At 46.9% G+C, this 14968-nt stretch overlaps 1 protein-coding gene across 1 annotated transcript in view; it reads right to left on the reverse strand.

The window, feature by feature from the left end:
• Positions 1 to 14968, reverse strand: part of TBL3 (transducin beta like 3) — a 28298-nt gene that overhangs the window by 6332 nt on the left and 6998 nt on the right. The window contains exons 10-17 of the mRNA XM_035131087.3: positions 14707 to 14915; positions 14277 to 14418; positions 14024 to 14082; positions 12852 to 12955; positions 7032 to 7758; positions 5687 to 5917; positions 3131 to 3201; positions 2551 to 2707 (exon numbers count right to left, since the gene is read on the reverse strand). Of these exons, the coding sequence (XP_034986978.2) occupies positions 2551 to 2707; positions 3131 to 3201; positions 5687 to 5917; positions 7032 to 7758; positions 12852 to 12955; positions 14024 to 14082; positions 14277 to 14418; positions 14707 to 14915 (1700 nt within the window). The remainder of the gene's footprint in view (positions 1 to 2550; positions 2708 to 3130; positions 3202 to 5686; positions 5918 to 7031; positions 7759 to 12851; positions 12956 to 14023; positions 14083 to 14276; positions 14419 to 14706; positions 14916 to 14968) is intronic.

A 14968-nucleotide genomic window follows, 5' to 3' on the forward strand; every position in this document is an offset into this window, starting at 1 on the left:
TAAAAAAGGATGCTTTTATTATGCTTGTTCCATTGCTTTGTGTTTTAAGACAACAAGCACATAAGAAAAGACTGCTAGATCTGGCGAATGGTCATCTACTCAGCATCCTGTTCTCAAAGTGGCTGTCCAGGTGCCCCAATAGGAAACCTGAGACCAGAATCTGAGCCCAAGAGGCCTCTCCCCTCCTGCAGTTTCCAGAAACTGGGATTCAGAAGCATTGCTGCTTCCAACCATGGTGGCAGAGCACAGCCATTGTGAATAGTAGTCACATGATAGCCTTATCTACCGTGAATTTGTCCAGTTCTCTCTTTTTTAGGCTTGCCCTAAAATGAAGTCAGAAATGCATGTTAGGTAACATATATGAATAGCTGCACACAGTTATTGTATGATAATGGTTTCTGAAGGATAACTGGAATACTGTATATATTTACTAGAACAAGAACCAATATCAGCATCACTGGACACCTTACCTTGAAAGAAGGAAGAAAGGAAGAAAGGAAAGGAAAGAAAGGAAGGAAGGAAGGAAGAGTTTTAAGAAATTATGAAAGCAGGAAGCTGAAGAACAGAACCTCTCCCTGGCAAGGCAGGCAAAGGAACTGAAGTGGAGCTAGTGGGGGTATTAACACATGGCTGCCTTGGAGGCCTGAATCTTAGCTTAAACTTAGGAGCACGACTAAGGCAACGTCCGCACTACACATTTAAAGCACTATGATACCACCTTAAACAGTCATTGTTTTTCTCAAAGGATCCTGGGAGCTGTGGTCTGTTAAGGGTGCTGAGACCCCATTCCCTTCAAGGAGCTACAATTCCCAGAGTTCCCTGAGAAGAGGGATGGGTGGCTAAAGACCCTTTTCTGCACAAAACCCTGGACAGCTATTGCCCATCAGTGCAGGCAACATTGGGCTGGTTGTACCGACAACCAGACTGTGTATAAGGCAGAGTCCTATGCTCACATTAACTTGGATATTTTCACCACTCCTAAATTATTTAGTGAGATCCTCGAGGAGTGTGTAGGATAATAATTCTGCATCGTCTCGCCACCACACAATAATAATAATAATAATAATAATAATAATAATAATAATAATAATAATTTATTATTTATATCCTGCCCATCTGGCTGGGTTTCCCCAGCCACTCTGGGCGGCTTCCAACAGAAAAATAAAACACAGTAATCTATTAAACATTAAAAGCCTCCCTGAACTGGGCTGCCTTCAGATGTCTTCTAAAAGTCTGGTAGTTGTTTTCCTCTTTGACATCTGTTGGGAGGGCGTTCCACAGGGCAGGCGCCACCACCGAGAAGGCCCTCTGCCTAGCTCCCTGCAACTTGGCTTCTCGCAACGAGGGAACCGCCAGAAGGCCCTCGGTGCTGGATCTCAGTGTCCGGGCAGAATGATGGAGGTGGAGACGCTCTTTCAGGTATACTGGACCGAGGCCATTTAGGAATTTAAAGGTCAGCACCAACACTTTGAATTGTGCTCAGAAACGTACTGGGAGCCAATGTAGATCTTTCAAGACCGGTGTTATGTGGTCTTGGCGGCCGCTCCCAGTCACCAGTCTAGCTGCCGCATTCTGGATTAGTTGTAGTTTCCGAGTCATCTTCAAAGGTAGCCCCGCGTAGAGCGCATTGCAGTAGTCCAAGCGAGAGATAACTAGAGCATGCACTACTCTGGCTAGACAGTCTGCAGACAGGTAGGGTCTCAGCCTGCGTACCAGCTGGAGCTGATAGACAGCTGCCCTGGACACAGAATTGACCTGCGCGTCCATGGGCAGCTGTGAGTCCAAAATGACTCCCAAGCTGCGCACCTGGTCCTTCAGGGGCACAGCTACCCCTTCAGAACCAGGGAATCCTCCACACCTGCCCACCCCTGTCCCCCACGAACAGTACTTCTGTCTTGTAAGGATTCAACTTCAATCTGTTAGCCGCCAGATGCCCGTAGCTACTCTAATCAAATGGCACTCAAAATGCATATGAAATGGCACAAACCAGGGGTTACTGGTATTCACTGAGACTGAGACCGACGGGGCGGAAGGCACAGGGACCAATATTAAGTGGTGCCAGAGGCAATGACAGACAGAGCCAACTAATACTAGTTGTGTCCTCCTCCTCCTCCTTACCGACTTCAGCAAGGGCAACACTGAGACTAAGGAGGGAGAAGCTGACAGGCAGGGCCACTTGCTGGAATGGTTGTAAGAAGGCAGGCAGGTGGAAGCTGGCTGAGGACAGACTGAGGTTGGTGGAGCAGCAGCCTATTTGCCATCACGAACCAGCTTCCACTGGCACGAACTCGTAAACCGATAGACTTCGTTCACTGAAGAAATGGACAAGCAGTACTGACTGACTCTGCTCATAAATGGTACCCGTTTATTACAGATCGGAATCAATACCAGGCCACAGGAAAGATGGATCATTCTGCGTTTCCACGAAGGGCACTAGCTAATTTTGATCAAGACGACGAGGTAGAGGGTGAAGAAGAAGAAGAAGAACATAAAGCAAGTAAGCCAGATTATAATGGTGGTCTTTAGGTCAGGCATTGGTGACGGTTGTACCTTCCACAGCAAGACCTTGGAATCGGTGGAGCCGGTCACCAGTGCGTTGTCTCTCCTATTGGCATGTAGGCCCAGCACCTTATCATCGTGGGCATCGAAGGTCTTCACGCAAACGTTGTTGTTGATCGTCCAAAGTTTCATAAGGCCATCTGCTCCACTTTGAGGGAAGGAGGACAAGAGGCAAGGAGAGACTAGTCTTAGATGTAATTTATTAGGGTCCACTGGGAGGAAGGGCAGGATATAAACTAAACAAACAAAACAAATGATTGTGCTTAGAGATTTAAATTAAATACTAGGGGCTGTGCCCCTGCTTGATCTGCTCTGCCATTCCCTCCACAATCCAGAGTTGTGATGAGGCACTACAAATCCTCCAACGAGGACTACACGACGACACCCGTACATTTTTATTATATAGAGCGATATATATTTTTTAATGCGAGGCACTGCAAGGGAACAAGCAGGGGAACTGGGGGCTCCGCCTACCTCTAGTAACAGGTAACCATTTTGTTTTCCTCAGAGGGTGACCACCTAGCCCATCAGCCTGAGCAAAATGCCACCACCCTTTCCAAAGAAGACATACCTGCTCAGCACCTGTCCCCCTCCACTCACGAAAATGATCTTCATCACAGGGGCTTCGTGACCTTCGAAAGTCTGGAGAGGGAAGGAAGAGGAAGAAGCAAGCATGAGCAGGTAGAAGGAATATTATGACAGCAATGAAGTTGCTCCTGCTGTTATTTATACATTTATTTATTAAATTTATACGGCTTCCTTCCTCTCAAGGAGCCTAGGGTGGCAACCATGTCACTACTAAAACAATACAATTAAAACTTCTAAAAACAGTTTTTAAAACTCCTAAATGCAATCACTTATTCTCAAAACTAATACAGTGGTACCTAGAATTATAAACGCATCAGGTTACAAATGCTTCAGGTTACAAACTCCGCTAACCTGGAAGAGTTACCTCGAATTGAGAACTTTGCCCCAGGATAAGAACGGAAATCATGTGCTGGCGGCACAGCAGCAGCAAGAGGCCTCATTAGTGAAAGCACGCCTCTAGTTAAGAACAGTTTCAGGTTAAGAACGGACCACCGGAAGAAATTAAGTTCGTAATTAGAGGTACCACTGTAATTTCAGGGGTGACAGGGACATGTCTTTCAACCATGGAATGCCTGGGGGGGAAAGGAATGTTTTAAAATGTCTCCCAAACGTTAATGAGGGAGACTGACGCACTTCACCAGGGAAGGCATTCCACGAATGGGGACCCACCACCAGAAGGCTCTGTCATGAGTTACTGCCAATCAGGCAAACCCCAGATTACATATCCACTCAAATGTCTACATATTTGAGTCAGAAAATGTTTGTTGACTGAATAGCTTGATAGGATGCTATGCAATTATTCTTGAACGGGAGGGGGAAGTGCATGGGATAAAAAATCTACCCAGTTTATTCTGAATCCTGAACAACCTCAGTTTTCATCAAGAATGGTGCCTACTACAGCGGTACTTCGACTTACGAACGACTCGACAACCAAATTTTTCGACTTACGAATGAGGCAAATGGCCGCACGCTTACAAATTTCTCGACATCCGAACGGAAACCGCGGCGGTTTTAGATAGGGTTTTTTTCGACTTACGAATTTTTAAATGGGGTTGCTTCAACTTATGAATTTTTCCGTTTCCAATGCATTCCTATGGGAAATCACGTTTCCAATGGCACTTTTCGACTTACAAAATTTTTGACCTACGAAGGTGCCTTCGGAACGGATTAAATTCGTAAGTCGAGGCACCACTGTATTCCAGTCACTGGGTGCCTAGCTACTGACTTGAGCAGAATGGAGACTGCTCCCAAAGAAAGCTGTTCATTAAAACAAGAGAGGGGGCTAAATGGGGTTTCTGGTTGTCAACACATCTTATTTTTTATTTTATTTTTTATTGATACACACATTTCAGTACCTAAATCAAGGAAGAAAAACTTGCATAAGATCAGTATAACACCAAAGCTAGAAACGTAAAAAGGCAAGGATCAGAAGAGAAGCAAACATAGAACTGGGCCATATGGCAGAAAGCTGCTGTGTAAAACTAAACACAGAAGACATCTGCTTAGCATGCAAAGGAACATGCAGGGAACTCCACAACATAGGTGCTGCTACACCAAATGCCCCAGTCCTTGTGGCTGCCAAATGGAGGTCCTATGGGACAGTTTGCAATGCTTCTCCAGCAGATCTCAAAGAACAGGAAGGTACTGCATGCAGAAGGGCTGACCCAAAGTCACTGAGGGCTTTATACACTAGCAGGAACACCATCAATTTGGCATACTGGCAGCCAGTGCAGTTTTCCTCTCTCTGTCTGCACTATTGCCTTATTTTCTGCACAGAGGCAACACTTATTCTCACAGTGGCCAACCAGATGCCCCAGTGGGAAACCCTGAAGCAGGACCCAAGCACAACAGCCCATTCCCTGCCTCCAACAGTGGAGGTACCGTAGAACATAGTCATTGTCTAGGATGACTGGAAGGATAAGGGAGCAAAAAGACCAGAAGTTCCAAAAAGAGTGGAGTAAATCTGTGGACTATTTAAAGGAGTGAGTGCTGTAAAAATGTGAAGACACTGACAGGATTAACATAAACCTACAACAGAAACAATGGATGTTTCTGTCTATAAACGAGAAAGACCTATTTAAGAGAATGACAGAGACAATATGGGAGAAGGCACATAACGCAAGAGAAAAGATCTGAAAACCAAAAGTGGAGAAAGAAGGAAGGAAGTTGTGTTCGGCAGAACATTAGTATGTTTTGAAGGTTAGGATTAGTAGAGTAATAGCTGTATTAAATAGTAATTGAAATTTATCAGATGAATTGTTTTATTTATGACTATTTTCTTTCTGTATTTGGGAAAACAATAAAAATATATATTAAAAAAAGAGAACATAGTCATTGTGACTCGTAGCTACTATCCTCCCATGAAAATTAATGGCCCTTTTTGCCATTCCTTAAACCTCTTACACGTGCCCTCCCACAGATGCGGTTAGCCATATATTATTTCTAACCACTTAATCTAAATTACGGAAAGTTCAAGGCTCCTAAACTTCTGGCCAATGAAAAATAATGGCTAGGCGTTAAAGATGGCCCCAGAGGGTACCTTTAGACAGCTGAAATCGTGCAGTCTCCAGAGTTTCACAGTGCCATCCGCAGAAGAGGTGGCTAGGATCTGATCCACCGGTGAGAACTGCACACACCAGACGGCTCGTTTGTGTCCTACAAAGGTTCCCAATTGCTCGCAATTGTTGGCGGTCCACAGCTTGGCCGTCTTGTCCTGGGATGCTGTAGCAATCAGCTTGTCATTCGGAGAAACCGCCACGCTATTTACATCCTGAACAAAAAACAGAGAGCAGTCTTCTGGTGCTGCATTCCCTTGCAAGCTGAGGAATTGCAATTTATTCAGAATTCCAGACTTCTTAACAGCCAGGAGCACCAACAAGACATATTACTGGTTTTTACATGTTAAAAATAAGTATTTTTTATAAGTTGGGTAACTGCTCCGCAACACATCACAGCACTATCTGTATGGCAGCCTGATTCTGACCCGATGCAGGCGTGATGTCACCAAACTCATACTCGTGAGTTTGCCAAGGGACCTCCCCACCACCTCTTGTACATGAATTTGGACTAACCATAGCTAGCATTATGGCCATTTCAATGTTAATGATAACCATGGTTTGCAAACCCAGCCCCTACTGTGTTGGTGATGTTTTCCCAGTGGCACAATAGGTCAGTGCATCTAGCTGTTAGCCAGAAGGTTGGTGGTTTAAGCCCACCCAGGGATGACTGTGGGCAGGATTCCCGCATTGCAGGGGGTTGGACTAGATTCTATTATTAACACTTATTTAAAGGTGGTTCCCTCACCCCTCGTTACAAGCACAGAAGGTTCATTAACTTCCCCGCTCACCCAAAATCAAACTAACCATGGTTGGAGTCAACATGAGCACCGACATGGCACTGCATGATGGTCAGTGCCAGAAAAGGGATAGGGGAAATTCATGGACAAGAGGAATGGGGTGAGAAACTGGCATGCTCCTGATCTCCCACCCATGGTCCGAAGGTGGGAAATTTGTTAATTTTTCTCCAGGCCTGAGTGGCTGCATTCTCCATCTTGCAACAAATATTCTTCAGACAACACCTGGGGGGAACCTCAAGAAGTGGTCTAACCCCACTTTTTTGTGTTTGCATAAAACCCAGCCCAACATATTTTTAGATGTTCTAAATACATTATTTTGTTTTTAGTTGTGTTTTGCTGTTTGCTGCCTTGGGCTCCATTAAGAGGAAGGGCAGAACAGGAATGACCACAACAAGAACAACAGAAGTTCACCTCACATTTTTAAACGACTGGTATTATCTATTAGTTAAGGATTTCCAGAGCTGTGGAGGGAGAAGGTCATCTCACTCTTCAAGCTCCAAAGGACCACCAAACTCCACGACTGCCTGACCTTGTAGTGGGGTGTCGTGGTCACTGTGGCTTCAAGAGCTTCGGGTTCTTCGGGAGTCGTGGGAGGTTCAGCAATTTTGACATTTTTGGAACTTTTTGAGCTGGCGCTTTTAGAGGGGTCAGTTTTGGCAACAGGTGTGGCAGCAGTTGTAGCAGTTGTGGCAGCAGTTGTGGCAGTTGTGGCGGTTTTGGAGGCAGTTGTGGCAGTTTTGGAGGCAGTTGTGGCAGTTGTGGCGGCAGTTGTGGCAGTTTTGGAGGCAGTTGTGGCAGTTTTGGAGGCAGTTGTGGCAGTTTTGGAGGCAGTTGTGGCAGTTGTGGCGGCAGTTGTGGCGGCAGTTGTAGCAGTTGTGGCGGCAGTTGTGGCGGCAGTTGTGGCAGCAGTTGTGGCGGCAGTTGTGGCGGCAGTTGTGGCGGCAGTTGTGGCAGCAGTAGTGGGAGCAGTTGCGGTTGCAGTTGTAGCAGGAGTTGTGGTGGCAGGGGCAGCGGGAGGGGGAGCAGGATTTGTGACTGGAGGGGCGGCAGGAGGGGGAGCAGGATTTGTGACTGGAGGGGCGGCGGGAGGGGGAGCAGGATTTGTGACTCGAGGGGCGGCGGGAGGGGGAGCAGGTTGGGGGACAGGATTTGTGGTGGAAGCGGCTGTAGGTTCCCTGGCAGTGATGTGCTCGGGGATACGCCACACTTTCATCGTATTGTCTTTGCTGGCTGTGACCACAAAGTTCTCTTTCATCCTGGAAAGAAGCGGGGGGGGGGGGGAGAGAGAGAGAGAGAGAGAAAGTGGAGAATCAATGAGATTAAAAGGAAGGCAGGTCAGAAGCAACAGAGCCACCACTAATTGCTGCACCTGTGCAGAGAACGAACCTGCCTTGAGCCCCTCAATATAAACTCATTGTGAACTCAGACGTAATTCACGTGACAGCTGTTTAGCCTAAACAGCGCTACTGAAAAGCAAGAGAGAAGGGCACCAGCTTCCTCAGGGGAAACCCAGGATTTGCAGAAGTAGGTGGGGGGACCCTAAAAAGGAAGCCAGGAAGAAACATAGGAAGCTGCCCTATACTAAGTCAGACCATAGGTACACCCAGCTTAGTATTGTCCACACTGACTGGCAGCAGCTCTATACAGCCAGGAGCTATGCCCGCCCCCCTTGAAGTCTGGTAGTGCATTTTCTGTCATGTTTGGGAACATCAGAAGTTTCCTTATATAGAGATAGATCCTTGGTCCATCTAGCTCATTATTGCCTGCACTGACTGGCAGCAGCTTTTCAAGGTTCTGTCCCTGCCCTACCTGGAGATGCCATTAGGAGCATGGGACCTTCTGCATGCAAAGCAGATGCCCTACCACTCAGCTATGCTCTACCACAAAAAATAAACATCAATGTAGAGTTGGAAGGGATCACCAGGGTCATCCAGTACAACTCCCTGCAATGCAGGAAACTTTCCCCCAACGTAGGACTCAAATGCACAACCCTGAGATTAAGAGTCTCATGCTCTACCGACTGAGCTATCTCATACAGATCACGGACTTTTGAGTGGGATGGAGGGCAAACACACACACAAAAAGAAGGGGAAATCTCTTGGTTTTTGGTTTTTGGTTTTTTTTAAGAACCATGTATTCAAATATTTCTGTTCATTTAATTTAGGAGCCGATTCTGGTGGCCGTAGTGTAGCCACAACTACTGCTCTTCGAATGAAATGATTTTTAAAAAAAGGGATAGATTTTGGACATCAAAGGGGAACCTCAGCAACAAAATAATTTCTCAGGCTTTCCAGCACCGCTCGTTATCTCTGACCCAACAACCAGTTCAAAGCTGCGTCAATGAGAAATTAAGGAATCTGCTCCTTTTGATCTCTGCTCTTTCATCTGCCTTGAGAAATGGCAGGGTGCAAACTGATGCTTTAGACAGGGAGATCTAAGGTGAAGAAGTGCTTCTGCACACACACAGGTCTGCAGACCATTGCCGCCCCCTCCTCCCTGCCTATTTGCAGCTCTGGAGTGGGGGATGGGGATGCCTTTTGGAATGCCTAAGGCCCACCCAAAGCAAAGCCTGAGAGGGAGAATGCTTGCAGCACTGGGCCTGCATTGATCACCCTCTCTTGGGATTCAGTGGCGTGCAGTGGAATCGGTAACACCTGCAAGCAGCCACCTGCGCTGCTCAGCTCACCTGTATCACCCCATTGTTTGAGCTGCCAGGAAGGTGAACGCTGGGTGCTGAAAAGTGCACCAAAGAGGAGAATGAAAAAGAGAAAGGACAGCAAGAAGGAAAAAGGAAGTGAAGAGAGACCAGAAGAGGTGGGGATGGTGGTGCAGGAAAAATATCATGTTTAAGGACTTGACCGAAGAATGTTGCGCTCTTGTTGGGGATAGCAGTCACCTAGGACATCACCTAGGACATCACTAAGTCCAACGAGGCCTTACAAATAGCAGAGGAGAGGAGGCAAGCAAAATGCAAGGGAGAAAGGGAAAGATACAGGAAACTGAATGCAGATTTCCAAAAAACAGCAAGGAGAGACAAGAGGGTCTTCTTAAATGAGCAATGCAAAGAAATAGAGGAAAACAATAGAATGGGGAAAACCAGAGATCTGTTCAAGAAAATTGGAGACATGAAAGGAACATTTCGTACAAAGATTACCATAATCAAGGACAAAAGTGGTAAGGACCTAACAGAAGCAGAAGACATCAAGAAGAGGTGGCAAGAATACACAGAGGAGTTATACCAGAAAGATATGGAGGTCTCGTACACCCCAGGTAGTGTGGTTGCTGACCTTGAGCCAGACATCTTGGAGAGTGAAGTCAAATGGGCCTTAGAAAGCACTGCTATTAACAAGGCCAGTGGAAGTGATGATATTCCAGCTGAACTGTTTAAAATTTTAAAAGATGATGCTGTTAAGGTGCTACACCCAATATGCCAGCAAGTTTGGAAAACTCAGCAATGGCCAGAGGATTGGAGAAGATCAGTCTACATCCCAATTCCAAAGAAGGGCAGTGCCAAAGAATGCTCCAACTACCGCACAATTGCGCTCATTTCACACGCTAGCAAGGTTATGCTTAAAATTCTACAAGGCAGGCTTAAGCAGTATGTGGACCGAGAACTCCCAGAAGTGCAAGCTGGATTTCGAAAAGGCAGAGGAACCAGAGACCAAATAGCAAACATGTGCTGGATTATGGAGAAAGCTAGAGAGTTCCAGAAAAACGTCTACTTCTGCTTCATTGACTATGCAAAAGCCTTTGACTGTGTCGACCACAGCAAACTATGGCAAGTTCTTAAAGAAATGGGAGTGCCTGATCACCTCATCTGTCTCCTGAGAAATCTCTATGTGGGACAAGAAGCTACAGTCAGAACTGGATATGGAACAACTGAGTGGTTCAAAATTGGGAAAGGAGTACGACAAGGTTGTATATTGTCTCCCTGCTTATTTAACTTATATGCAGAATTCATCATGCGAAAGGCTGGACTAGATTTATCCCAAGCCGGAATTAAGATTGCCGGAAGAAATATCAACAACCTCAGATATGCAGATGACACAACCTTGATGGCAGAAAGCGAGGAGGAATTAAAGAACCTTTTAATGAGGGTGAAAGAGGAGAGCGCAAAATATGGTCTGAAGCTCAACATCAAAAAAACCAAGATCATGGCCACTGGTCCCATCACCTCCTGGCAAATAGAAGGGGAAGAAATGGAGGCAGTGAGAGATTTCACCTTCTTGGGCTCCTTGATCACTGCAGATGGTGACAGCAGTCACGAAATTAAAAGACGCCTGCTTCTTGGGAGAAAAGCAATGACAAACCTAGACAGCATCTTAAAAAGCAGAGACATCACCTTGCCGACAAAGGTCCGTATAGTTAAAGCTATGGTTTTCCCAGTAGTGATGTATGGAAGTGAGAGCTGGACCATAAAGAAGGCTGATCGTCGAAGAATTGATGCTTTTGAATTATGGTGCTGGAGGAGACTCTTGAGAGTCCCGTGGACTTCAAGAAGATCAAACCTATCCATTCTTAAGGAAATCAGCCCTGAGTGCTCCCTGGAAGGACAGATCGTGAAGCTGAGGCTCCAATACTTTGGCCACCTCATGAGAAGAGAAGAATCCTTGGAAAAGACCCTGATGTTGGGAAAGATTGAGGGCACTAGGAGAAGGGGACGACAGAGGACAAGATGGTTGGACAGTGTTCTCGAAGCTACGAACATGAGTTTGACCAAACTGCGGGAGGCAGTGCAAGACAGGAGTGCCTGGCGTGCTATGGTCCATGGGGTCACGAAGAGTCGGACACGACTAAACGACTAAACAACAACAGGACATCACTTCAGCAGAGGGACACACAAAGAGGGGTGGTGAGGGAAGGGAACAGCCAGAGAAGTCAACTAAACACTTCCAATCAATAGGATGGCGGGTTTCACATAAGAGTACCTTTTCTTGGGAGAAAAGCAATGACAAACCTAGACAGCATCTTAAAAAGCAGAGACATCACCTTGCCGACAAAGGTCCGTATAGTTAAAGCTATGGTTTTCCCAGTAGTGATGTATGGAAGTGAGAGCTGGACCATAAAGAAGGCTGATCACCGAAGAATTGATGCTTTTGAATTATGCTGCTGGAGGAGACTCTTGAGAGTCCCATGGACTGCAAGAAGATCAAACCTATCCATTCTGAAGGAAATCAGCCCTGAGTGCTCACTTCAAGGACAGATCGTGAAGCTGAGGCTCCAATACTTTGGCCACCTCATGAGAAGAGAAGACTCCCTGGAAAGGACCCTGATGTTGGGAAAGATTGAGGGCACAAGGAGAAGGGGACGACAGAGGACGAGATGGTTGGACAGTGTTCTTGAAGCTACCAACATGAGTTTGACCAAACTGCGGGAGGCAGTGGAAGACAGGAGTGCCTGGCGTGCTCTGGTCCATGGGGTCACGAAGAGTCGGACACGACTAAACGACAAAACAACAACAACAACCTTTGATAGCCTTTTCCAAGCAGCTGTCTAATCCTCTTTTAAAGTCGCACGGGTCACATCCGCCTCATATATTTAAAGCACACTCCTCCCCCCCCCAAGTATCCTTAGAACTATAATTTATCTCTCAATGAAGCTGCACTTTACAGAACCCTTATTTAACAAACATATTTATGTACGCTATTTATGTACCATGGTTTAAAACAATTATAAATAAAACCATACCATAAAAACCATTTGAAAATGTCAAAATCAGAAATCAGCTGTTACGGAAAGGTGCATTCTTAATTGCCTGCACCAGCTTGACAGTATAGAAAAGTTTCCATCAGGCATTTAGAAGTTGAAATGGCACCTGCTGAATCTCTACTGGCAAAACAGTCCTTGGCAAACTACAGTTCCCAGGATTCTTTAATGTGCTTTCAATGCAAGTTGCGGATGTGACATAGAGCCCCCTCACATCTCAGGGCAGCGTGAACTTTTCTCATGCCTTTCCCAAACATTTCAGGGACTGGGTGTCTGCACGAAGTGTTTGGGTGCACATGATGGCAGAGGATGCAACTTTTCCACATTTCCGACCCTGAACGGTAGAAAGGTAGAGATGGCGAATGCTTGCATAGCAGGCAAACTTCATGCCAGGTCTTTGGAGGCCCAGGAAACCAACACTGAAGGAGAGAAACCCCCAAACACAGCAGCTGGAAGAGATTTTCCACTCAGAGTAGAAAAGATCCCCAACCTGCTGCTGGAGAAGAAAAAGCCCTGCTACGAAACAGTCAGTGTCAAGGGTTTGCAGACAAGAGGACTCTTAAAAAAACACATCATCAACAACACACCAAGAAACTCAAGAGAGGATGGGGAGGAGGCAGGGAACGGATTCTGTTGTTCTTACCTGGAGCAGGAGAGAGCACTCACTCCTTGGGTATGGCCCAGGCCCTGGGCGACGCAGAAGACATTACCGTGGTCATTCATCCGCCAAATCCTGATGCTTTTATCCTGGAAGTGGATGAGGTGGAGGATGGGTTACAGGAGGGTAGGGGAAGCTTTCTCAGCCTGGGGGGGGGGCACAATCCCTTCTGGGCAACCTGCTGGGGGCCACATGCCAGTGGTGGATGGGGCCAGAGGCAAAAGTGGGCAGACCAACAACTGAACGCTACTTTTTGTACAGCAGGCTAGTACCTACACGACCCCCCTTCTCTGTATCCTCCAACCAGGCAAACATGAGACATCATCAGAGCTCAAGGACACATTCCAGTCAGGCAAAAACACTCAGGATAGTACAAAGCAGGGTTAGTGCAAGATGTGGCATGGAAGGGGCTGTGGCCCGGGGAGGGGGGGGGGTGCTATATGCATGGGCTGGGCCTTGCAAAATCAAGATGTACTAATCCAGAGACAAAGGAAGTTCCTTAAGAAGTAAAACAATTCCCTGTAGAAACCACAGCACATGCAACTTGCTGAAACTGTCCTGTGATGTGGAAAATCAGGAGCGAGGCCCTGCATGAGACCAGCAATTCCAGTGCTAAGGCAAGGGGGGGGGGGGCAGAGGAGAGAAAAGGAGGACATGTAGTTGGGGAATGCATCTGTTCAGTGACCCTGTGGAGCTCCTTCAAAGCCGAGTCTATGCATAGTGGCCTTTAAACAATGCCCCCGTTTATCCAGCATTTAGATTGTCCACATATTTCAGATGCTTCCTGAGCTAAAATTGAGTTTTAAAGTTTACAGCGCCCTGACCTTAAATGTCACGCCAGCATCAGAACAGCAGCAGGAGGACAATTAAGCTAAATGGTGATTACAGAGCAGGAAGCACTTGGGCAAGTTTCCTTATTACGGAAGGGTCTCTTTAGTGCCGACTTAGCCAATCCAGAGGCCCACATCCTGCGCATCAACCGCACATGGAAAAGTTCCTTTCTGTGCTTGAAGAGGGGTCTGAAGCTTAAGTAACACAGAGACCCAAGCTGCTTAGGGAGGAGCCTCAGGCCTGGAGCCCCCCCCCCCAAAAAAAAACACCCACTTGAATTAATGCACAATGAATTAAAAATAAATGAATCTCATCTGGGAAATTACCTTCGCACAGCTGGCAAACAACCTCCCCCTTCGGAAGACATCCAAGGCAAGAACGATATCTGCAAGAAAGAAGGCCGGCGTGATGTGCTGTTGCCACACTGAACTGGCAAACAGTTAACAGGACAAGGCAGCCCTGGAACCAAACGCCCTACACAATATTTAGCAGCCGAATTTTGCATCAACTGCAGCCCCTGAGAAAGGCATCCCTGCAGCTATCCCACACGGAAAACTGGAGGAGCTTCTTGCCACCTACCTGTGTGACCGTGCAGGATCTGGCAGTTAGATGTCACCAACTCAAAGACCTTCAGCTGGGGGCTGTTGGTGGCCACCACCACGTGGGAGTCTTTGGGGCCCAGGAACCTGACATCCAAAACCTCTCCATTGTAACCTACAAACTGAAGAGCAAGATTCAAGCTGGATGGGTTAGCATACCTGCTTTGCATGGAGAGGGTCCCACTTCTGGTCCCTTGCATCTCCTGGTAGGGACAGGAGCCTGAAACTCTGCCCTCACCAGCCAGCAGATTCAGTACGTTCCAGGGGTTTGAACACAAAGGAAGATGCCCCTGGAACTGCTCCAATGAAGGAGGGACCACCACCTTCTGAGGTTGACCAATAACTTATGTTACGTCAACTCTGAAATATCGTAAATCTTAAAAATCAATAATAATTAAGAAGCGGATTACCTGCTTCCTGAGCTCGAGGGTCTGTGCATCATACATGCAGATGTTGCGTTCCGAGTTCACGGTGAGAATTTGGCTCTTCACGGGCACCAGGACGCAATGCATGAGACTCTGCAGCCCGTCCTCCTGATCCATGCATGGCGCCGGGAGGCAGGGCAAGGACTGGCTGTGAACGCAGGTGGCTGATGCGGCATCCCAGACTCGGAGGATCCCTAATGTACAGCACACAACACATCAGCATCATCAAATAACTTGCAAAGATGGG

The sequence above is a fragment of the Zootoca vivipara genome, chromosome 13 (assembly GCF_965207765.1).
Source record: "Zootoca vivipara chromosome 13, rZooViv2.hap1.1, whole genome shotgun sequence".
Lineage (NCBI taxonomy): Eukaryota > Metazoa > Chordata > Lepidosauria > Squamata > Lacertidae > Zootoca > Zootoca vivipara.